Here is a 23,875-nt window from a genome sequence, read left to right as displayed (position 1 = left end):
GGTGGGTGGAGTGGAGACAATAGAGGCGTGTTCATGACAATGAGCAGGCAAAGTGCAATCAGTTGCGCTGAAAAATTGGCCATGAAAATAGCAATAACATTTCAGACACACCCCCTAGTACCACCGCCAGTGGCTGTGTTTGTGCTAAGACTGTTTTTTATGCCGTTAAAATATAGCCCCTGGTGTTGACACACAAGTTGCAAACCTGGAATAGCAAAGTTAGAAACAAACACTAGAGGGAGTTCTCCCCTACACTATATTTGTCGTACAGCCTGAAATCAAAACCCATTAAAAAAAAACTTTTTCCAGCCTTATGTACACATTTAGCCATACAACATCAAACTAATGAAAAAAAAGGCGACAGTTCTGAAAATTTATAAAAAATGAAAAACAAGAATAACGGTTGGAAAAGTCACCAGTCCCCTGATTTAATACTTTGTAGAGCCACCTTTTGCTGCAATTACAGCCATCAATCTGTTTGGATATGTCTCTACTAGCTTTGCTCACCTAGATTGGAGAATATTTGCCTATTCTTCCTTGCAGAATTGTTCGAGTTCAGTCAAATTCCGTGGTGAGCGGCGATGGAATGCTCTCTTCAAGTCCATCCACATATATCGGATTTAAGTCAGGGCTCTGACTTGGCCACTCAAGGACATTCACCTTTCTATCCTTAAGCCACTGCGTTGTTCTTTTGGCAGTATGTTTAGGATTGTTGTTGTGTTGGAAGGTGAATGACCTGCCCATCTTCACTTGTCCAGCAGAGGGACGCAGGTTGTTCTCAAGAATTTGGGTGTACTTGGCAGCATCCATTTTCAACCCTGACCAATTGCCCAGTCCCCGCTGAAGAGAAACATCCCCACAACATAATGTTGCCACCACCATGCTTCACAGTAGGTATGGTGTGTTTTGGGTGGTGTGCTGTGTTTGGTTTTCGCCAAACATAGCGCTTGGAGTTCAGTCCAAAAAGTTCAATCTTAGTCTCGTCTGACCATAAAACCTTTTTCCACATGGCAACAGAATCTTCCAGGTGTGTTTTTGCATAGCACAAACGAGAGTGTGGCACTTTTTCAGAAAAGGCTTCTTTCTTGCTACCCTGCCATACAGGCCAGCTTTGTGTAAAGCTTGTGAGATTGTTGTCACATGCACAGACAGACCAGTCCCAGCCATAAAGACTTGTAAGTCCTTCAACGTTGCCTTTGGCCTCTTGGTAGCTTCTCTGATCAATGTCCTCCTGGCTCGGTCATCCAGTTTGGACGGACGGCCTGATCTAGGCAAGGTGTTGGTGGTGCCATACGCCTTCCACTTCTTAATGATGCTCTGAACGGTACTCAGAGGGATAGCTAAAGCCTTCGAAATCTTTTTGTAGCCTTCACATAACTTGTGCCTTCCTACAACTTTATCCCGGAGGCCTTTTGAAAGTACTTTTCCAACCATGGTGAATTCTTTGCAGAACCATGCACTTCTAGTAGTGGAATCGTCAAGAAACATCTTCAAGAAACAAACTTCTGAAGTAATCAAAACCACTACAATTGATGTCAGGTGGGGGGCAATTAGCCTGGTGTTTGATCTGGAAGTTGATTGGTTGCACCTGAGCAAGTTTATAATGGTATACTCTAAGGGGCTGATCACTTAACCAAACCAGGTATTTCACTAAATAATTTATTTTCACTTTGATGATGAGGGTTATAATGTGTACATACAGCTCAAAAAAGTTAGATTTGATTTATTTGAATTTCCAGGGTGTAATGTGACAAAAGGTAAAGATTTCACAGGGTATGATGACTTTCTATAGGCACTGTATACTGTGATTATATAGGGAGTGGAACTTTAGTACCTTTGTAGTCAACTTTCTTCATTCTTCTGTGTTTTGAGTGGCTGTAAATCCAATGTTGATGATTCACTGCCATCTGCTGTGCTGGAGTGTTCGCTTGCATAGTATCAAGACAGCTCCAGTGTCTTAGGTCAGTCATTTATTGGCACCAGTAGATGACATCATGCCCCTGAAAGCCATTTACAATCTATAGATAAACCTATTGAAGAAGACCATCCGATGATCCAATTGGCTGATGCCTTCCCAGCTCCCAGGAAGTCCACCCTAGAGGACTACATGGCGTTCCTCATGCTTTCACAAATGCAATGAAAGGGAAAGATAGAAGGTGCCTTCACTAGGGCTATAACTCTATGTGTAATACTAACCATATTATAACTGGGATGCATATAAACTTCTCTTTTCACAATGTCCATGGGAAGATAGCGAGCAGGTACACAAATTTAAGTCAGGTAAACTGCGTTTTTTGTCACTGTGTGCACTGATGAATAACTGCGGAAGTATTGGGACTGTGGAGGTGTCTTGAGGATAACCTTAGAATTATATGTTCATGATGTGACAGGTCAGGTGCTCAAGAATTTCTCAGGGACCTACTTTTGAGGACTGACAAGTACCTGGGGGGTGACATGGTTCATGGTTTGATACTGGTGGTATTCCAAGACAACTGTGAATGTATCAATAGACAGCTTACAGTATAATAAGACACATTTCTTTTCAGGGCGAGACATCAGTGGTGACCAACTCTAATGTTCCTGAGTGGAACGAGCAGATCTCCTTCATTGAACAATTCCCTCCCCTTGCTCGGCGAATCAAAGTCCAGATCTTGGATGATGCCAACATTGGTAATGTGGCGGTGGCAACACACTTCCTGGACCTACAACAGATCTCAAACCCCAACAGAAATGGTACAGTCCACTATGAGATCTTATACCCCTACAGAAATGGCACAGTCCAGTCAACAGATCTAAGAACCCCACTGAAATGGTAGACTAGATCTCATACCTCTACAGAAATACAGTCCACACAAACAGTGTCCTGAATATCTCACAAATAACATTGTCTGAACTGTATGTCGCATCTCTACAGTATCTCCCTCTGTCTGCTCCTCCTTCCATTTTGGTATCTGTTTCTTTCTCTTTCACTTTGGTGTTGGCCTCCAGGCTTCAACCCTACCTTTGGCCCATCCTGGGTCAACCTGTATGGCTCCCCTCAGAACTCTGCCCTGGGGGACATCCACCAGGCGCTGAACCAGGGGCTGAGCCAAGGCATCTTCTACCGGGGCCGCATGCTGCTGTCCCTCAGCGTCGAGGTCTACTCCTCCCCAACCGCCTCCAGCGAGACCAGCACGGCGTCGGCCAGTGTCAAGAGTGCCCTCGGCAGACTCGCACTCAAGAAGAAGAGCAAAAAGCAAAAAGAGAAGAAGAAGAAGGACAGGGAAGGTAACGAACGGTTGTTTAACAAGCTGTGACGTCAATGATTTGTATTGATTGTAATGATAATGCCATGCATTTATGTTACGTTTACACCACCAATGTGTAAACCAGATTGCGTATAGGATAGGATGAGTTGTTCTGCCAGCTGTGGATGATGTGTTGTTGTTGTTGTTGCTGTTGATGGTAATAACGTTGTTGTTTAGCAGTGCAGGGTCAGAGTGGTTCTGTAGAGGAGACTGAGGAGTCAGGTTCAGTGGTGCCCGAGGCCGTCACTGTGGAAGTAGAGGACATTCACCCGCTGCCTGAGGTCAGCATTGCCTACATGCCCCACAATCCTTAGCTAAATCACATTTACTCAAATATTATCTGTTACATATCAATATTCAGTTTGCATATCTTTCAGCTCCCTTTCGAGGTGCAGTTAATGCACCAACATTGACTTGTTTTGTCTTGCAGAATTTTGTAGGAGACAAGGAGGAATTGTTGCTGTTTGCTTCACTATTTGAAGTGACTATGATGGATCCCATTATCGGAAGCAAGCCAGTCACCTTTGAGTTGTCTATTGGTAATCCCACTATCTGTTCAGACCATTTCCTCTTTGAGATGTCCAGACTAGAGACAGCTGGGTATTTCAAAAGACCAAATACTCTGGAATTGATTGTACTGTGTTAATTGGAACAATTTTAACATTTGCACAATTAATTTGAAACTCTAATGTGAAGTGCTACCCAAATATTGATGTTGTGAACAGGGAACTATGGGAAGGCTGCAGACATAGTAGTGAAGACAAAGCAGAGAGGAAGCAGAGAGGAGCTGAGTGAGGAGAGACAGTCTCTTTTGGAGTCCTCTGAGGACGAGTTGGAGAGAGAGGAAGTCCAAAACCCAGCGCCCCAGGACAGATCTGTCACTGGCCCACAAAGACCACAGGCCACAGAGTACGACAGGTAACCCTGCCTCCCATTAATGTGATCGAAGATAAACAATCAAAAATAACTTTGGTTGCACTGGCTGGGATCAGATGTCTTAGCCGGCTAAGCTAATTAGCATTGGCTCAGGGAGTGTAAGCTAATGCAAGGTTACTCCAAACCACGTCCATTGGACATTTTATGTACAGGAAAATGCAAATAGATGCTCACATCTACTACGCTACTGTATTTATCCGTTGACAGGTCATTCAGCTGTATTCCCCTGCCAAATGAAAAGCCGTGTATATACGTGTGGAGCTACATTGAGGACCACAGCTTCCGATATCACAACGCAAACTGGCTACACAAGATGGCCGACAGGCTGGTGGGTCATTAGATCTCTGTCTCCCTCACCTCTTTCTAGATGTCTCCCACACCTCTGTTGAGACGTATATCTCAGACACTCCTGTCTACACATCTGACCCCCTCACTCCTGTCTAGACATCAGTCCCCTTCACTCCTGTCTTGACATATGTTTGCCACACCTCTGTCTAGACGTCTCCCTCCCTCATTCTGACTTCTAGACCTATATATCAACTCTGTCTACACATCTGTCTCCTTCAACTCTGACTACACATCACTCCTATGTACATATCTGTCTCCCAAACCTCTGTCTAGACATCTGTCCCCCTCATCTTTGTCTAGATGTCTCCCTCCCTTGCTCTGACCTCTGTCTAGACCTATATGTCCCAAACATCTCTTTAGATACATCTCTCCCACACACCGATTTTGACGTCTATCTCCCTCATCTCTGTGGAGATGCTTGTCTCCATCATCTCTGTGGAGATATCTGTCTCCCACACATCTGTCAGGATGTTTGTTACACTGTTTATGTTCTGAAGCTCTGAATGTCCGCTTGGCTTGTGATCTGATCTCTCTCAGTTTTCCAATGAGTGGAATGCTGACTCTGGATGTGTGTTCCCTCCCTTTGTTGCTCTTCTGCAGGAGTATGGCATTGATGAGGTGGAGAAACTGTTGAAGAGACCGAGGAGCAATGCTAAAGAGCGCTTGGTGGAGGTGCTTTTAGAGTTTGTTACCAGCTGCAAGTAAGTAGCTCACTACAGTGTTAGAATAAGCAAGCAGAATGTTCATTAAGTTAACTAAATTTGACCTTTAGCTAAATAAGATTATCAAGAGGCTTCAACCGACCATACTGTGTCTCTCCTTGCCCTGAAGGCAGTACAACTCCAACTCAGACAGAAAGACAGCGGCGAGGTTCAACAACCTGGACAAATGTCGCAAGGAGTTCTTCAAGAAAAACATTGTGAGTTAGAGCCCCTTGTCATGTTGTCTTTCTGCTTTTCATCATAAACACATGCCTCTGTGAGTATTTATCGTGTTTGCGTATTCCTACCCTGTGTGTGTGGCGGTGACTCTGTCCTCAGGTGATCCTGGCCAAGCAGGCCCTGAGGGCCAAGAGGAAGGTGACCAGACGCACGGCGAAGGACAGACTTGCCGATACCAAGAGGATCCTCAAAAGGCTATGCCTTCTGGCGAAAGAGGTGAGCTGTTCAAAGTAGTTTGAACAGTGGGGTTGGGGCTCTCTCTATTTACGATTACTGATGATAACTGCCTATGGGTCTCTCTGTTTCTCTCTCTCACTCACTCCCTACCTCCCTCCAGCCTCAGAGCACCCTGCCTGATGTGTTTCTGTGGCTGATGAAAGGCGGGAGGCGTGTGGCCTTCGCCAGGATCCCTTCCCACTCCATCTTCTTCTCCCTGGTAGAGGAGGAACGGGGGAAGGACTGTGGCAAACTTACCACAATCTACTTGAAGGTGCCTCTCAAATCTGTATACTCTGGTCCCAATAGTCTGTCCTCTATTCCTTGCATCCTCCTTCCTCACTTCTTTCCCAAATGCTTTGGAGAAGTTCCAAGGTTCCTTCCCATAGGTATATGTTTTTTGAGAAGAAACCGAGGAGAGAGGAAGACCATCCAAACACAGGTGTTGTTGAGCAATGAGTAGCCATGCCCACTTCACAGTTTGCTTCTTTGTCAGCCATAATTAAGCTGACAAATCCACTTCGTCACCTAAAAACATTGGACCGATTTATCTTAAATAAAAAGCAAAAAATAGATAAACTGTTTATTGAGCCCATCATAGCATAGAGATCTAACTTGTGTCACAAAAAAGAGAAGAAAGTGAACTTTAAGAAAGTGAGTGTTAATTTGAACAATCAGTAAATTCAGTTGAAATGTTAAGAAAAGCATTGTAAATAGAAGCTGATTCCAAAAATGAACACTCAGATCTAGGTAATACTAAGTTTGATCTTGCAAACCATGTACAGTAGAGTATTTATCCATAGGTGATATCTAGAACCCGGCATTTTGATTAATAGATAGACTATCCTACAATCATGAATGATTACTGAGGCATTTTAGAGTAATTAGCTGTTGGCTCTGTGAAGTGAGTGATACCTGAAAATGCCTTTTGACGGATTTGAGTTCATGCTAATTTATTTATGTATTATTCTATTGCAGTATATGCTGACATGCAAACTAGATGTTTTTAACAACGTTATACTTTTATCATTCTGTAATATAATGACTCCACAAACAAAAATAGTTAACTATGAAATAAATAACCCTCACAAAGAAAATATGTGAAATATTACATGAAATGGAATTCTTGGGTGACCACCAAAAAACTAAATCCCGTTGATTATTCAGCTCTTGGTGTATGTGCTGTAACTCCAATAATAGGTGAATTTTGTAAATTCAAAACGTTTTCAGTATCATTAACAATCAGTTACATTTACCAGAACAGCATTTTTGACTTGTGGTACACATTACTACATTCTTGAATGAATAGATTCAACAATGTAGTCCCTAACATCCCATTCTAAGTCTAGCATCTGGTCTCTTTAGATTCCAGGGGGGGCGGTAGGGGAGATCTTTGCCAAGCTGGAGGTGTATCTGTGGCTGGGCTGTACCAAGTATGCCAAGAACGCTGTCACCAGCCTGCCTGCTGAGTTCCTGCCTGTGTATGAGGAGGCAACAGCCATCACCCCTGTCCACCTGAATACACCTCCTATCAAACTGTCCTGCGAGGGTTAGTGTTCACAGGCAAACACACATACATGCATACATTCACAATTGTATAAATGTACATACATGCAAGCACGTATTCATTCACACATGTTGACAATTCCATACACAGACATGTGCACTGTATAACCAACCCTCTAGCAGACACTTGTAGTTAGAAGACCTGAGGACTAGACTTCATAACCAAGCCTATAACAGACACTTGTAGTTAGAGAAGACCTGACAGACTAGACTTCATACCCAACCTGAGCTCCAGCAGGTTCCTTCTATCTATGACTTGTTCCTCTGATTCTTCTGCTGTGTCTAGACAGCCGCTACTACCAGCTGCGTGCCCATGTCTACCAGGCGCGGGGCATCGTGGCTGCTGATGACAACGGCCTGTCAGACCCCTTCGCTAAGGTGGTGTTCTCTACGCACTGCCAGGTGACGCGGGTGAGTCTCCCTCTGGGATAGGTTTGTGTGTGTGACTGACCGTGTGTGTGTGATTGACTGTGTGTGTGTGTGTGACTGACTGTGCGTGTGACTGACTGTGCTTGTGTTGTTATTCCAGGTGATGGAGGAGACTCTGTCCCCTACCTGGTGTGAGCTGCTCCTGTTTGACCAGATCCTGATTGAGGGCAGTAAGGACGACCTGAGGGACGACCCTCCTATCATCATCATCAACGTCTATGACTACAATGCACTGGTGACAATGCCCACACTGATCTACATCATTAAGGCTACAGTATATAACCACAGTTCTGGGCTTCAAAAAGTGACACTGCACTGTCAAAACATTTAGTTTCTCCCCCACTTTACGCTTTATGGGCTGTATGGTACATTAAAGGTTCCGTTGACGGATTGCGTCCACACAGAGCAGAAATCCGAACACTATGCACCTACGACCACCTCCAGAGGTAGCAAGGAAGATCTTGACATTTCGAAACATGAGCACAGAATATGAGCATGATTTGCCTACTGTCAACGCTGCCTTAGCCATAGGCCTCTTTATTTACAAACTTGAGATTGAGATTAATAAAAAGTATTGTGCCACGCAGAATGTGTCTCTAAGGGGCGGTTTCCCGGACACAGATTAAGCCTAGTCCTGGACTGAATCACACTTTCAATGAAAATTATTTATAGAAAATGCGTATTAGTCTAGGACTAGGCTTATTTCAGGTCTGGGAAACCAGCCCGATATGACTGAATGAATGTATGTATGAATGTTCTGAATGTTCTGACAGGGGAGTGCGGAACCCCTGGGCCGGGCGTTTGCTGAACCGGAGCTGAAGTTTGTGGAGGAACCCTACAAGAAGCCCAAGCTCAAGTTCTTTGACATCAGCAGAGGGAAGGCATCGGGAGGAGAGCTACTGGCTGCATTTGAGCTGATAGAACTGGACTACTCTGGCTTCGGAGAGGTGGACAACCATAAATGAACACAGTCATTGCTAAGAGATATAGTCATGGAAGGAAGGATAGACACTGTGACATTGAGAGAGGAGGAGGGCTGGGAGTGGCAGGGAAAAGAGATGGAGGGAAAGAAACAAGGGGGGGGGGGTGGGGGGGTAAGAGCAATCAATTAAACTGAGAAGGAATGTGTGGTGGCTGAAGCAGGACATTTGATGTCGTGGTTTACCTGTGACCTGGCCATGCGAACATTCGATTTTCAGTTAAGGAGTGCAGCACGCTCTCATCCAATCACGTAAAACCCCTGCTCAATCAAACAACTTTCTGTTATATTTGGCGACATGATTCGATATGTGGGTGATATGGAACACAAGTATACCAACCAGTGATAAATGACAAATAGTCAATTGACAGTTGAGGTTAATATTTTATCCTATTGACTTGTCGTTTGTCAAACGTGCCACATGTCAGCATAAATATCTAGAATAGATCTGACATTATCATATGAAACATGTAGAGCTATGAGGTTAAAACAGAGATTTTTCATCTTTTATTTCATCACATTTGTACATATTGGTTTCACCATTCAGAAATCACTTTTTATGCTTAGTCCCCCTTTTTCAGAGTATAAGCATAAGTTAAGTCACATCATATGTCTACAGGGGGATCAGGGGACCTTCTAACCTTCAGGTTCTTTGAGGGGAGTTCACAGACATGTCCTGCAATCTAGAGCCTTGAAGGTAGCCAAAGTTACTATACATCACCACCAAAGCTACAACAAACACAATGAGGAGTCGAGAGTAGAGAAGGAATTAAAATACCTTGATATTTCAAACAATTTTCCTGTCGAAGGGACATTATTGACAGACAGGTGGGGAAATTATGGTCACGTGAGTTAAAGTGCTTTTCAACAACAGACTTTGAAAGGGTGTCCTTCTATGACAAAGGTGTCCTTCTATCACATTTTCAGTCTACATGTACTGATCCTGTGTGTGATGTGTGTGTCTCCAGCCATGCCTGCCTGCGGATGTGGACCCCAGGGAGCCCCTGTACCTGCAGGAGGAGAGGTGTTACGTCATCCCTAATGGGGTCAGACCTGTGTTGAAGACCTTTAGGATAGAAGTAAGTGAAAGCATTGACTCTTTGGAACACTCTCCCAAACCACATCAAGGAATCCAGCATGCTCTCCTCCTTCAAACGAACCCTCAAAACCCATCTTTTTAAACTTGCTTTTAATTTGTAACTATTTTTAGTATTGTTTTTACTGACTGAACCTTTGTTTTACTTTTTATTTATCTACCTATTCTTGTTCTCTCCATGGAATGTAATGTCTTTTAGTACTGATAAAAGCACTATACTAAGTAAATGCATTATTATTATTATTATTATTATTATTATTAATAATAATAATAATAATAATAATAATAATAATAAACCACAACTGTTGTCATTGGTCAGGCAGGTCAAGAATACATACTGTTAATAATCTATTGGCTACACCATATGGTTTGGGACTCAAGACCTCCTGGTGTGTGTGTGTGTGCTGTGTTGAGTGTGTCTTAAGTGCTGCTGCTGTCCATTTGCTTTAGTTTTGAGAGCTAGAGACCAGTTTGATGTTGGTACACAGGTGCTGCACTGGGTGTGTGTGTAATGTGTGTGTGTGTGTGTGTGTGTGTGTGTGTGTGTGTGTGTGTGTGTGTGTGTGTGTGTGTGTGTGCGTGCGATATTCAGGTGCTGTACTGGGGGCTGCGTGACCTGAAGAGGGTGAACCTTTTTCAAGTAGAGAGACCTCAGGTTAGGATTGAGTGTGCGGGACAGACGATCGAGTCGGAGGAGATGGAGAGCTACAAACTCAATCCCAACTTCAAAAAGGTGGTCAAACACTTCAATGTGGTGAGTTCTTCTTTCCACAGCCCAAACAGACGTTACCAAATATGATCAACTGACTTGGAGTAGGGCACATTGTGTTAAATTGATAAATTAAGCAAGTATTACTAGAGGTCAACCCCGCCAAAGGGGTTCGGACAGAGGATGAAGGCTGAGAACATGCCTCCTCTGTCTTTTGTCCAGTCATTTGTGTTGTGCAGGGCTGGCCTCCAGCTCCTCCCTGGCTGTAGGCTACTCTCTCATTCATCCTTTTATACAGAGATGGAATCATATCTGAATCACTTTGAGTGTGAAATGCAATGCTTAGCTAGCCAGTCAATGACAATGACTGACTGATTGATTGCAAAGGAGGAGAGAGAACCAACAGGACTGTAAAACAAAACCATGTGACGAGTTCAACACAATCGTCAGCTCTTTTGATGAGCATCTATCTGCAATGTTCAGTGCTTTGCACCCTCCTAAATGCGGCTCTGATGTAGACCATCTGCGTTAGCCATCATTTCTAGGGAGCAACTAAGGTGACACGTTGGGCCTGCAAACCATCAACTCCAACGCTAACCAAACCCTTAACCCTTAACCCTAAATTGAACACAATTTTAAGCAATTCGGAAATTCAACATGGATTGCAGGTCGCAGGTCCAGCGTAGAGACCCTTTATGAGGTCCTATTCCTGTCCTTGTCCCTGGTCCCTAGGAGCTTCCAGAGCTGGTGTACCTCCACCCTCCTCTCACCATCTTTGTCCTGGAGCAGCAGGTGTTTGGTCGTCTGGCCCTGGTGGGCACGCATGTGGTCCAGAGTCTGATGCACTACGCCCCCAGAAACCTGGAGGAGTGGAGGGACGATGAGGAGGAGGAGCCTGAGGTTAAAGGTACAAGTACCAGTGACTCAGACCACTGTAGTTAATTTCAACTTGTAACAGGATGAGGGGTGGGTGGTCTGGACAGTGACCTTGTGCAATAGTCAAACACAGCAAAAACAGAAGTTATGGTTTCTCCTGGGGAATGGCCAGGATCATTTATTAGAGGGAGACTTTACAGGGGTCACTTGGACAATGGTAACAGAAAACGTACAACAAAAACCTGACTCCCATTCAGAGGCTAACTGAAACTTTGGCGTCTTCCTCTCTAAATCGGACTGCTACCCAGTTTACCGGTGGGTCTTCATGAACCAAAACAAACATAACATGTGGGCTTACTCAGGGTAGTTGGGGCTTTCGGGATCGTCCACACAGATTAGAATCCAGAAATTAAAAGGTTGTTATTGTATCATGTTTCGAAAATGAAAGTGTTCAAAAATTGCATTTCTTTTGTTTGAATAGCCATCAACAGTTCATGTCAACATTCTGTGTTGTCTGATTCCCTCATAAATAACTGCATGTTGTTCATCTATGCTTCCGCAACAAGAGCAATATAATAATTTCAAGGATGAAGTTGAGAAACTCAGATTTTCAAGGTATTCCAATACTAAAATTCCATCACTTGAAGGATCTTGATCTAACCCTGTGACTGAGCTGGAGTACTATACTTTCTATAGAACCCAATTCAGACTTCTCTCCTCCCACTCTTTTTGCAAACATATCAGAATGTCTTATTCATGGAAGTTGTTCTGAAGTTTTACTGACACAATTCTGCCCATTTTTTGAAAGCATACTCTGTTTCACCTTATTTGATGTATCCATGTTGTTTCTTGCAGAGAAGGAGCCCCGCCTGAAGACCACAGCTCTAAACACGGTCAAGACCATGGACCTCAGAGGCCTGCCCATCAAATTCTCCAAGATTCCCATCAAGCCTCTTGACATTGTCAGTGTGAGTACCACAATCTCTCTCCTGTCCTATCGCTGTCTCTCTCCTTTCCCCTTGTCATCTCTCTCTCATCTTATTCAGAGACTTTTATTACAAATAACAAAAGCCGAGGTGGTTCGCGAAGCATCTCTTGTTTTTCTTTCAGTACACCATGTTTATACAATTCAAATTTAGGTTCCATCCCTCATATGCAAATCATTTACACTTCCTGGCTGTTCCCACCAATATCATTCACCCGGTTCTTATACCTCGTCACAGCTTGGTTTCCCCTCGATATGCCTGGGCCTCTGTCTACTGTGAAAGCGTGGTGGAATTCTAAGTTAAAATACTTTGAAATAAAATGCCAAAGATTAGAGCTGATGGGTTATTCAGAGACTTTTATTACAAATAACAAAAGCCGAGGTGGTTCGCGAAGCATCTCTTGTTTTTCTTTCAGTACACCATGTTTATACAATTCAAATTTAGGTTCCATCCCTCATATGCAAATCATTTACACTTCCTGGCTGTTCCCACCAATATCATTCACCCGGTTCTTATACCTCGTCACAGCTTGGTTTCCCCTCCCATTTCTAAAGATAGTTCTCGGGTTGCTACAATATTGGTGGTGAGCTCATCGTAATTATCAAAAAGAATATTACATCATTCTTGGTACTGATTAGTACTGTTCTTGTTAAGATATTTCTAGTGCTTGGTACCCCTGGATCTGTTCCTTTCATGTACCGACTTTTGGCAATTCCTGTTATCAGTCCCTCCATAAATCATCACTCCCTTATCCCTTAACCTGTTTTCTCATGAAATATTTATAATAGGTTTTCATAACTCACTTTTGGTCTCTTTGTCCTGTCTTATATGGAATGTTTATAATTGGTTAATATTACATCACCCCCTGTTCTCCTTATTACTGTTTTCTGTTTTTATACTCTGGGTATCTACTTCCTCTAGGCTCTGCTCCTTTCATGAACCAACTTCTAAGTACCTCTTGATATTGCCTTCATAAATCCCTATTCCCTTCATAAATCAACATCTGGTTATCTCTTGATTTTACTCCCTCTCTACATCAACCTGTTTTCTTATGGAACATTTATAATTGTTTTTCATAACTCACTTTTGGCCTCTTTGTTCTATTCTATGTGGAATGTTCTCTCTTTATTTGCTATAGAAATTTACCATAAAAGCCTGTGGTTATTACTGCTTTGCGGGCAGAATTGAACTGTTTCTTTGAATAATGTACGGCAGGTACTACAATACAACTCGTCTGAACACTCAAGTGTTACGGTCAGAGTGAATGAACCGAGGTGCAGAACACAGAGTCAGGACAAGGATATAAAATAATTGGGTATTTAATGAGGGAATAACAGGGAACAGGACAAGGAGAGGGTAAATGACAAATGGGGTAGGGCAGGCGGGCAGGTAGGGCAGGCAGGCATACAGACAGGGCAGGTAGAGCAGGCAGGGCAGGTAGACTAGGCAGGTAGGGCAGGCGGGTAGTGCGGGCAGGCAGGCAGGAAGGCTGACAGGTGGACAGGTGGATAACTGGGTTGAGGTTCTGGAGCATAAGGGAGAAGGTGATTAAACAGAGAAACACACCAAGACTTAGATCTATATGCGACTAAGCGGCCAAGAATGAGACTACCTTGAAACAACAAACAACGAAGAGTGGATGGGAAGCCAGGGTTTAAATACAGGAGGTGATGAGCAGATGATCAACAGGTGAGCAGAATGAGCAGGTGGAAATGGTGAGTGACAGAGAACTGGAGCCTGGCCATGCCCACACACAACACACACAGACAGACAACGACAGACAGGGGAGAGGGAGGCACTGGCACAGACTAGGAGGAAGTGGAGGGCGTGACATCAGGTGTTCATAGATAACTGTAATTTGTGTGATTTTTTAAAAGAAACACACAGACAAAAAGGATCATACAGTACAGTAACACTGAAAGTTACAGTATGAGTTAATGAATAAAATGATAAAATGGTAGATATGATATGTTTTCTATTTGATACCTGTATGTTATATGACCTATCGTCTCCTGCACAGTCCCCCTTGAAGAAGAAGAAAGAGGAGGAGCTAGAGGAGGAGAGTCCAGAGAAGGAGGAGCTGGATTGGTGGTCCAAATACTATGCATCACTAGAAGAGCTGCAGAAACAGGTGAACATGACAAAACAACATACTGTATAAAAATGTTTGATTACAAGATATTAAGATGTACCTTTTTTATCTCCAGATAGAGAAGGAGGAGGACATTGATGAGCAACAGGAAACAGGTACGCCACCTAACAGTGTGGTGATTGGGGTGAATGACTACGGTGCGAGCTGAATAGGACCCGGTCACAATAAGATGCAGAAAATGACAGTTACCGCTGTATCTAAGTCAGGAACTCATCACAAACCTCAAAACAGGCCTCAATACACAGATCATCTGTTATCTTTCTGTTTTATTAAGCCCTGTTTTATTCAACAGATGGTGGCAATCTGAACATGGCTGCATTAGAGGCAGAGGAAGAAGAACCAGTGATAATAGAGATGGAGCTGCCCAAACCCAAACGTAAAAAGATCGCCACTCTCCAGGTGAGAACATATGCTGTTTCTGACCATGTAATGCAATTTTTTGTTACAAAAAAAATGACGTTATCATGCTCAACTGTTGTTACTATGTAATCACAAAGCAATAATACAACTGATATGTAATATGACGTTAGTTTTTAGTGATTAATATTATTTATATTAATATTAATATTTATAATCCAGTGATGGTACAGACATGACCTAGTTGTTGTTTTCCCAACTCTACAGCTTTACAAGTCAGAGCTGGAGAATGAGTTCAGCCAGTTTATGGACTGGCTGCGTACGTTCACCCTCTACAAGGGCAAAGCCAATGATGATGAGGAGGAAGATGAAGAGGAAAGAACCATGGGAAAATACAAGGTGAGATAGAGAAGAAACCACACACACTTAGAAGTATCTCAACCCTGACAGGCTTCTCTTCAACACAGTGCTGACGTAGTGGCAGGTTGAGGCTGTGAAAGCATCAGGTTTTGCTGTTGGTTCAGGCTGTTGCAGGTTGAGGCAGCATTAGAAAAAGGTTTGTTCTTGGTTGAAGATGCGTAGCAGGTTGAGGCAGCATTAAGGTTTGTTTTTGGTTAAGGCAGGGTTATTAAAAGGTTTGTTCTTGGTTAAGGCAGGGTTAGTAAAAGGTTTGTTCTTGGTTAAGGCAGGGTTAGTAAAAGGTTTGTTTTTGGTTAAGGCAGGGTTAGTAAAACATTTGTTCTTGGTTGAGTCACTGGTTGAGGCGATGTGTGTAAGGTGTGTTCTTGGTCGCCACAGGGCTCCTTCCTGATCTACCCCACCTCTACTGAGGACGAAGACGAAGATTGCCAGATCACCAATGGAATTCCCAAAAACACCGCCATCAAAGTGCTTGTACGGGTGTATGTTGTTAAGGTAAGCATACGCTATACTATATCTGGGTTTACATTTAAATTTTTTGGCATTTAGCAGACGCCTTTATCCAAAGCGATTTACAACAAGTACATTTGTTTAAGTAAGTGAATCATCTATCCAACAGTCATCATAAGACAAAGTAATCAAAGTAATTTTTTTTATTTTTTATTATTATTTATTAACAGGAGAGAACTTGTACAGGGGGGAAGTGGGGGTGAAGAGGTCTCAAGGGTTGGGGTTAGGGTTAGTACAGGGAGGGTAGTGGGGGTGAAGAGGTCTTAGGAAGGACTGTTAAAATGTAGCCTGAAGAGATGGGTTTTCAATCTATGGCGGAAGATCGGTAATGACTTTGCAGTCCTGACAGTGGGGGGAAGCTCATTCCACCAGTGGGGCACCAGGACAGTGAAAAGCCGTGACCGCGGCCGCTGCATCCATGTAGAGGTGGTGGTGCCAGGCCGGCAGCCGAGGTGGAAGAGCGGAGTGATCGTGTAGGGTTTAGAGTTGCTTCCATTTGAATGTTTAGTGAGTTAATAAAAATAGCCAAACATTATAATAATGATATTCCCCATGCCATGGCGTACCAGGCCACCAACCTGGCCCCCACAGACCCCAATGGGAAGGCAGACCCCTATGTGGTGGTGAAAGTCGGGCAGCAGAGTATGGACAGCAAGGAGCGCTACATCCCCAAACAGCTCAACCCTGTGTTTGGAGAGTGAGTGGTTTTAACTAACTACTTCTGTTTTCTGACTCTGAAGAGTGACTGTCAGCTCTGAAATAATATTGTGCGTGTGCGTGTGCGTGTGCGTGTGCGTGTGCGTGTTTTGTCCCTCTCAGAGTGTTTGAGCTGACCGTGTCCTTCCCCCTGGAGACGGAGCTGACTCTGATGGTGTTTGACCACGACATGGTGGGCTCGGATGATCTCATCGGCGAGACACACATCGACCTGGAGAACCGTTTCTACAGCCGCCACTACGCAGGCTGTGGCATTGCCCTCTACTACGACAAGTCAGTGCCTGTCACTGTGTACTACTATAGTATAGTATAGTATGATACAGTATACCACATCGTATCACATGTTCCTTGTGAAAACGATTCCTTGTGATGGAAATAGCGGCTAATAGAGAGCTTGATGGGGTGGACTAGAATAATTTGATAAGGCAAACTTGTAATGAAAAGCTAGATATACAGCAACGTACAATTAGAAAAAGACCATACAGGTAATTGGAGTGAGGTTGGGGGCTGTATGTGTTTTAGCATTCCATTCATGATGAGCATTTTCGATTCTGGTACTCATTGTTTTTATTCAGGTCTAAGCTTGTGTTTTCGTTGAAACAGCAGTGGTCGAACTCTATGTGGCTCTGACTCGTGGGACATCATATTCCAGTATATCAGTGTCATAACCTCCTCGTATCCACTGGTGTTTGGTGTTCTTGAAAAATAGTCAGTGTTGGCCGTTGTTGTGTTTGATGCAGAGACGGCTACAATAAGTGGAGGGATGCCAAGAAACCATCAGTCATTCTGGCAGAGCTCTGCCGGAAAAATGGGATTCCCTCTCCGGAATACCGGGAATCAGAAATCAAAGTTCTTAATAAGATCTTCAAAGTGCCTCCTGAAGCGTTTCCTGAAGGTCTGTTTCTAATTCTATTATCTATCTACAGTAAGATAGTCATCATGTGATACACATCTATCTACAGTAAGCATCATGTGATACACCATCTATTTAGAGTAAGATAGCATTATGTGATACATATCTATCTACAGTAAGATAACATCAAGTGATGCCATCTTACTGTAGATAGATGTGTATCACATGATGCCATCTTACTGTAGATAGATGTGTATCATGTGATACACATCTATCTACAGTAAATCAGATAGCCATCATGTGAAATCATCTATCTACAGTGAGATAGCCATCATGTGTTTTATAGGCAATATCTACAGCAACATTGTAAATGTGTGACTAAGTCATCCATCTATAATGGATGATAAGGATGAGGATGATGATGATGTTTATTGTCCTTCACATTGTCCTTATTGGCCTTGTCCCCTTGCTCTCCCCAGAGTTGTTGAAGAAGAACACGAAGACGGTTGAAGATCTGAATGAGCTGGACGAGCATAAGGCCCTGAGCGTGCTGCACCGCTGGGGGGAGATGAGGGAGTTCTGTCTGGGAGCTTATCCCCTGGTCCCTGAGCACGTAGAAGTCCGCTCCCTCCTCAACCCTGACAAACCAGGACTGCCACAGGTATTATACTATACTATATTATATTATACTATACTATATTATACTATGCTATACTATACTATATTATATTATATGATACTATATTATACTATACTATACTACATTATACTATATACAGGTTCAACTTTCTTTATTTGGTGCACCAGGAAAGGGTCGGCTTTACGACATCCCCTTTCCCAGAACTACGGCATACATCTCTTTATGTTTCGACTCCTAAAAAAACATATACCACAGTACATTCTTATTGTCTGTATAGACTCAGTCCATAGTATAGAACATATTCCCAAAGGGCTTTATATGCATATATCATCTTTAGTGATTTGTATTTGTGTGAAGAACATCTAAATAAGAGTCTATATAAGTTATATACAGTATCTGGTTACAATGACAAAAGGATATTACAGTATCGGCTGAAATCCAGGTCTTCACAATACTATATCATACTCGAGTGTGATCTGGCCAAGATATACTTCAGTATAGCCTAAACTGGTTGATATATTGATAAAATTACACCAGACACACACAGTGATATCTGGGAACACATGTTCACGTTCAGGAACTACTTTCTCACACTGATTATCCCTTCTTTGTGTGTGTCCTCGGGGGTCTGGCAGGGCTATGTTCACATGTGGATCGACATGTTTCCTGTGGACGTACCGGCACCGCCACCTATCAACATCAAGCCGCGACTGCCGATACAGTACATTTTATATAAAACATTTTGTAACTTTATTTTAGTAGTGAGTCCCATTGAGACTAAGGTAACTTTTCCCTGGTGCATACACAGAGTTTACAATAATACATAATACACATACACAATTACAACATAATAAAACAAATTACGTCTCAAGAGCTTTATCTGACAGCTAAGGGCACTAAGCCATTCCAACTACCACTGAATCCTCTATCTCTTCTTTTTAAACTCTTGCATATACTGATCCTTTTATTTATTTTGTATGTCACATCACAACTTTTGTTGCATCGTGTGTGTTATAATCTAAATGTGAAATGTGTTGTGAGCCTCTGTGAAATGCACTTTTAAACTCACATAAACTTGAAATGTTTAAACTCAAATAAACTTAGTACAGTATGCAGACTGGCCTCTATAAAGGACATTGTATACATGATTAATAGATCCTGTTTCTCTCTAAAGCTATGAACTGCGAGTGATCGTGTGGAACACGGATGACGTTGTGCTGGATGATGTTAACCCCTTCACTGGAACACCGTCCACTGACATCTATATGAAAGGGTCAGTAGAACTAACACACACACACTCTTTCTCTCTCTCTCACACACACACACACACACACACACACACACACACACACACACGCAGTGCCAGGGAGAGAAAACCATGAGTTGACAATGGGCCTTTGAGTAAAGCCTCTCAGACGTACATTCATTTCATATCATTGATGTGATGGCTGAGGGCTGGCTATGCTTTCACTATAACGTGTGTGTGTGCGTGTGTATGTGTGTGTGTGTGTGTGTGTGTGTTCACTCCCCAGCTGGATCAAAGGCTTAGAAGATGACAAGCAGGAGACAGACGTCCACTTCAACTCCCTGACCGGAGAGGGCAACTTCAACTGGCGCTTTGTGTTCCAGTTTGACTACCTCCCCACAGAGAAAGAGATCACCTACAAGAAGAAGGAGTCTTTGTTTTCTCTGGAGGAGTCTGAGTTCCGCCAGCCTGCAGTCCTGGCATTGCAGGTCTGGGACTATGACCGTATTGCCTCCAACGACTTCCTGGGTGAGAGGTCACGATAGCTGAATTCCCTGACCCCTCTTACTTGCCACCTAGATTAGGAAATCTCCTCTCCGGCACCAAAAACATTGACCAGCTGCAATTAGTGCAAAATGCATCCGAATGAGTGTCTATTGGCCAGGAGAAACTGTAATCCATGGTTCAGAGTTGTTTAAATAGCCACTACTTGCCACTCTCCACGAACAAAACAACAATGGGAGTGATAGGGAAACATGACCAAGTTTCACATTGCATGGCCAAATCAACTAAAATTAACTCAAAGACTTGGTTTGATGTTAATTGGGGATGATTTGGCCACAAATGTTATACTTTTTAGTTTTTTCCTGTTTTTCCAGTTTTGTCCAAAAAATTGAATTTTGGAAATATTGGTGTTTGAGGGAAAAGTTGAGTTGGGAGTTATTTTCAGCTTTTGATTATGCACTGTTCCATCATCGCTGGGGACAAATGGTCACTGCCACCTTCTGGAATGCTATGAGTTCTCATTGAAGCAAACTATTGTTCTTTCTAGTACTTATTAGTGGGCTTGCTACAGCATGTTGCTCATACTCATTAGAGTGTTTGCAAAGGAACACACTACCAAACCAACTTTCAAATGTTTATAAACCTCCAAATATTTTTTATTTTTAAACTAATTTTTTAAACTAATCCACTTTTTGTAACTCCAAAAAGTCCCATTGGTTTTATATGGAGTTAAAAATGAATCCTCGTGTTGCCTTAAGTCCTACAAATGCCTTTTCACTAATAAAAACAGCCATTTGGAAGATAGCGACAGTAATACTCTACAGTAATAGGGAAAAACGAGCTAGCTAGCTATCTTGCTGGTGAGCAAGTTTCTTATGTCTCAAGTTAGCTAGCTCTTTTACAAATAGACTAATTAGATATGATGCCACCATTCAATCTAATCTAGAAACATAGCTAGCTATGTAACTAGGAAGACAGGAACACCACCTACGTTTTTGCTGTGTTACACTATCTTGAAAGTACACATTTTAAGATGGAGGACAATGGAAACTCAAATATGCATTTTTTGAACCACTGCCACTCTTACACCTTTTAAGCTATTCACACCATTTCAACTGTAAAATGAACCAACAATTATTATTAACTAGTATTTACTCTGATAAAAGCTTTCTGATACCTATTAAACTTTTTAAACTATTTAGCTTTTTATAACTCCAAAATCTCTCATCCGGTTTACATGGTGGAATATTGATTTAGGCCAGCATTCTACCCCACTGAAACCACTCTCAACCACTTAACCAATCAACTCTACCACTCTAAACCACTCAACCAACCAACCAACCAACAAACCCACTATCTACCTATCTATCTATCTACGACCTTCTAACTATCTATCTAACATTCTATCTTTCCAACCTTAGCTTGGGCATGTATGGCTTCCACTAGAACTGGCTCACTTGTCTTAATTGTTGATGTAACTGCTGACAGCAGCAGCAGGATGAATTTTGAAGTGTACTGAAATCTTGTCAGCCCAGTTACAAGCAAATGCCTCCAACAAATTGGACGGTGCTTCATCAAACAGCAGGACAATGACCCAAAACATACTGCCATAGCAACTAGGTTTTCAGGCTCAAAAAGTGGAAAGTTGTTGACTGGCAAAGTCTGTCTCCTTAAATCCTATTGAACAGAAGTTTCATTTGCTGAACAGGAAAGTTAATTCAAGACGCCCTCAAAACAAACAACAACTGAAGATGGCTGCAGTACAGGCCTGGCAGAGCAGGGGTCAATGGGTCGCAGACTTCAGGCAGTTATTGAATGCAAAGGATTTTCGACCAAATACTAAACATACTTAATTTGGACAATTGATGAATCTGTCCCATCACTTTTGGGCACCCACAAATAGGGGGACTATGTATAAAAAGTGTTGTCATTTCTGAATGATGAAACCAATATGTACACAAATACCCTCTAATAAAAGCTGGGTATCTCTACTTTAACCTCATAGTAATTGTTTGATTTCAAATCTCATGAGTAGAGCCAAAAGAAGAAAAATGCTTCACTGTTCCATTACCTATGCAGGGCACTGTATATCTTCTGTAACCTTAATCTTCTGTATATATGTACTGTAATCTTCTCTCATATAGCTGCCTATATGCTACCCTCTGGCGATCTTTTATCCATTGGTCCATCCTACTATCTCACTTTCTTTCTCACTATCTATCGTTCAAACCATCTTCAAACTTTTTCCAAAAACAAAATAAGACCATGCCCACAAAGTTTCTTCTGGAACTTATTTTTCTAGTTTTTAGTTTTACTGTAATTGGACCTATGTTACCTTCCTAATCCTAATTAATATTTTGTGACATTCTTAATTTCTACTTCAACAGCAATTATCAACCATAGCATAGGGCTAGGGTTAGGGATAAGGCTAGGATAAGGGTTAGGTCTCAGGTTAGGGTTTAGGTTAGGGCTTGAGTTAGGGTTAAGGCTAAGGCAATCCCATCAAACCAAAGTTGTCATCACAGAGATGGAACCATTCTATTCAGTTCTGTTCTGTTCTATCTCTTTGGTTGTCATAGTGTAGTTTGAGAGTGTTTAACTGTCATAGTCTTAGGGTGCTCCCTGGTAGTTTAGTTTCTCTGGCTCTAGACCTAACTTTAAGTCTAAACAGTGCTCTCTCCTGTGGCCCACCTTTGTCCCTCCCAGGCTCCATCGAGCTTCATCTCAACGACATGGTCCGTGCAGCCAAGTCATCTAGCCAATGCAGTGTCCAAATGGCTAAGGACAGGGCTGGCCCTCGATTCTCTATCTTCCGCAGCAAGAGGATGAAGGGATGGTGGCCCCTCATCAAACTCAAGAGCCAGGAGGACATCGAGAGGGAGGAGAGAGAGGCCGAGGATGAGAAGAAGAACAAGAAGAAAAGCAAGAAGAAAAAGAGCAAACGCAGCCAGATGAAGCCGGAGGACCTTCAGTTTGTGGACAGCAGTGGGAACACGTTTCTCCTCATGGTATCAATCAATCAATCAATCAATCAATCAATCAATCAATCAATCAATCAGTCAGTCAGTCAGTCAGTCAGTCAGTCAGTCAGTCAGTCAGTCAGTCAAATGTATTTGTCTTGTGTTTGGCTCGTTGTTGTTGTTCTAAATAATTTGGGTTCTGGGGTGAGTTTCCCAAAAATATCGGAATACTAAGATATTTCGTTCAGCCTACAATGTACAGTTTTAGGAAGCTTTAAAAAACTCACCCCTGATAGTTCTGATAGATTAGGTGAGTATCCTAATATACCAAATCTCTTATCTAGTAAAGAGATCTGTTGAAGTGTACGTCAGGGCGAGTTTAAAGTGGATGATAGAGTTAGAGCAGAGGGGTTAGTAGTAAATGTCATAAAAACATGGCTTTATCTTTCCCTTTTTTGCTGTTTCTCCTATACTCATTTGAATATGACTGGAAGATACATCTTTCTCTCTTTCCCCTGTGTCTTTCTTGCTGTCTGCAGGGCAAAGTGGAGGCAGAGTTTCAGTTGGTGACTCTGGAGGAGGCAGAGAAGAGTCCTGTGGGGAAAGCCCGCAAGGAGCCCGAGCCATTGGACAAACCCAAGTAAGACACAGAGGGTCCTTTCATAGCTTTCATAGAGGCTTTATAACCTGTTATAGAGGCTTTATAACCCGTCTGTCATAGAGGAGCCAGAGCCGTTGGACAAACCCAAGTAAGACACAGGGTCCTTTCATAGAGGCTTTATAACCTGTTATAGAGGCTTTATAACCTGTTATAGAGGCTTTATAACCTTTATGACCTGTTATAGAGGCTTTATAACTTGTCTGTAATAGAGGAGCCGAGCAATTGGAGAAAACTAAGTAAGACACAGAGGGTCCTCTCCATTCATCCTCACAGTCCAAGTAATCACTGCACTTACAGCATTCTTCAGACAGTACTCACACATTACAATATAAGACACAGAGTACTAGCACTCATCATACCCCCTCGCTTCAACATAGGGCACTAAATCCTAGAGCTCCCTGCACCTCATACTCACATTCTATTATCATCCTGAGTAGTCTAGGAAACTTTCCCAAATCAAATCACTTTGAATTATTATCAGAAATT

The 23,875-nt window shown here is 42.6% G+C and overlaps 1 protein-coding gene across 1 annotated transcript in view; it reads left to right on the top strand.

The window, feature by feature from the left end:
- Positions 1 to 23,875, top strand: part of fer1l4 (fer-1 like family member 4) — a 38,175-nt gene that overhangs the window by 8,348 nt on the left and 5,952 nt on the right. The window contains exons 14-45 of the mRNA XM_083669054.1: positions 2,547 to 2,733; positions 2,989 to 3,267; positions 3,465 to 3,568; positions 3,718 to 3,826; positions 4,013 to 4,205; positions 4,431 to 4,551; positions 5,172 to 5,272; positions 5,403 to 5,490; positions 5,612 to 5,728; positions 5,850 to 6,002; positions 7,094 to 7,277; positions 7,581 to 7,705; positions 7,824 to 7,958; positions 8,497 to 8,670; positions 9,671 to 9,781; positions 10,391 to 10,552; positions 11,240 to 11,414; positions 12,239 to 12,351; positions 14,390 to 14,500; positions 14,577 to 14,616; positions 14,814 to 14,920; positions 15,146 to 15,277; positions 15,677 to 15,793; positions 16,378 to 16,505; positions 16,628 to 16,798; positions 17,266 to 17,420; positions 17,858 to 18,039; positions 18,654 to 18,739; positions 19,193 to 19,291; positions 19,551 to 19,792; positions 22,475 to 22,776; positions 23,268 to 23,368. Of these exons, the coding sequence (XP_083525180.1) occupies positions 2,547 to 2,733; positions 2,989 to 3,267; positions 3,465 to 3,568; positions 3,718 to 3,826; positions 4,013 to 4,205; positions 4,431 to 4,551; positions 5,172 to 5,272; positions 5,403 to 5,490; positions 5,612 to 5,728; positions 5,850 to 6,002; positions 7,094 to 7,277; positions 7,581 to 7,705; positions 7,824 to 7,958; positions 8,497 to 8,670; positions 9,671 to 9,781; positions 10,391 to 10,552; positions 11,240 to 11,414; positions 12,239 to 12,351; positions 14,390 to 14,500; positions 14,577 to 14,616; positions 14,814 to 14,920; positions 15,146 to 15,277; positions 15,677 to 15,793; positions 16,378 to 16,505; positions 16,628 to 16,798; positions 17,266 to 17,420; positions 17,858 to 18,039; positions 18,654 to 18,739; positions 19,193 to 19,291; positions 19,551 to 19,792; positions 22,475 to 22,776; positions 23,268 to 23,368 (4,604 nt within the window). The remainder of the gene's footprint in view (positions 1 to 2,546; positions 2,734 to 2,988; positions 3,268 to 3,464; positions 3,569 to 3,717; positions 3,827 to 4,012; positions 4,206 to 4,430; positions 4,552 to 5,171; positions 5,273 to 5,402; positions 5,491 to 5,611; positions 5,729 to 5,849; positions 6,003 to 7,093; positions 7,278 to 7,580; positions 7,706 to 7,823; positions 7,959 to 8,496; positions 8,671 to 9,670; positions 9,782 to 10,390; positions 10,553 to 11,239; positions 11,415 to 12,238; positions 12,352 to 14,389; positions 14,501 to 14,576; positions 14,617 to 14,813; positions 14,921 to 15,145; positions 15,278 to 15,676; positions 15,794 to 16,377; positions 16,506 to 16,627; positions 16,799 to 17,265; positions 17,421 to 17,857; positions 18,040 to 18,653; positions 18,740 to 19,192; positions 19,292 to 19,550; positions 19,793 to 22,474; positions 22,777 to 23,267; positions 23,369 to 23,875) is intronic.

Source organism: Argentina silus, assembly GCF_951799395.1.
Source record: "Argentina silus genome assembly, chromosome: 4".
NCBI lineage: Eukaryota > Metazoa > Chordata > Actinopteri > Argentiniformes > Argentinidae > Argentina > Argentina silus.
Note: the sequence above shows the minus strand (reverse complement) of the source record. Positions and strands in the feature narration are given on the sequence as shown.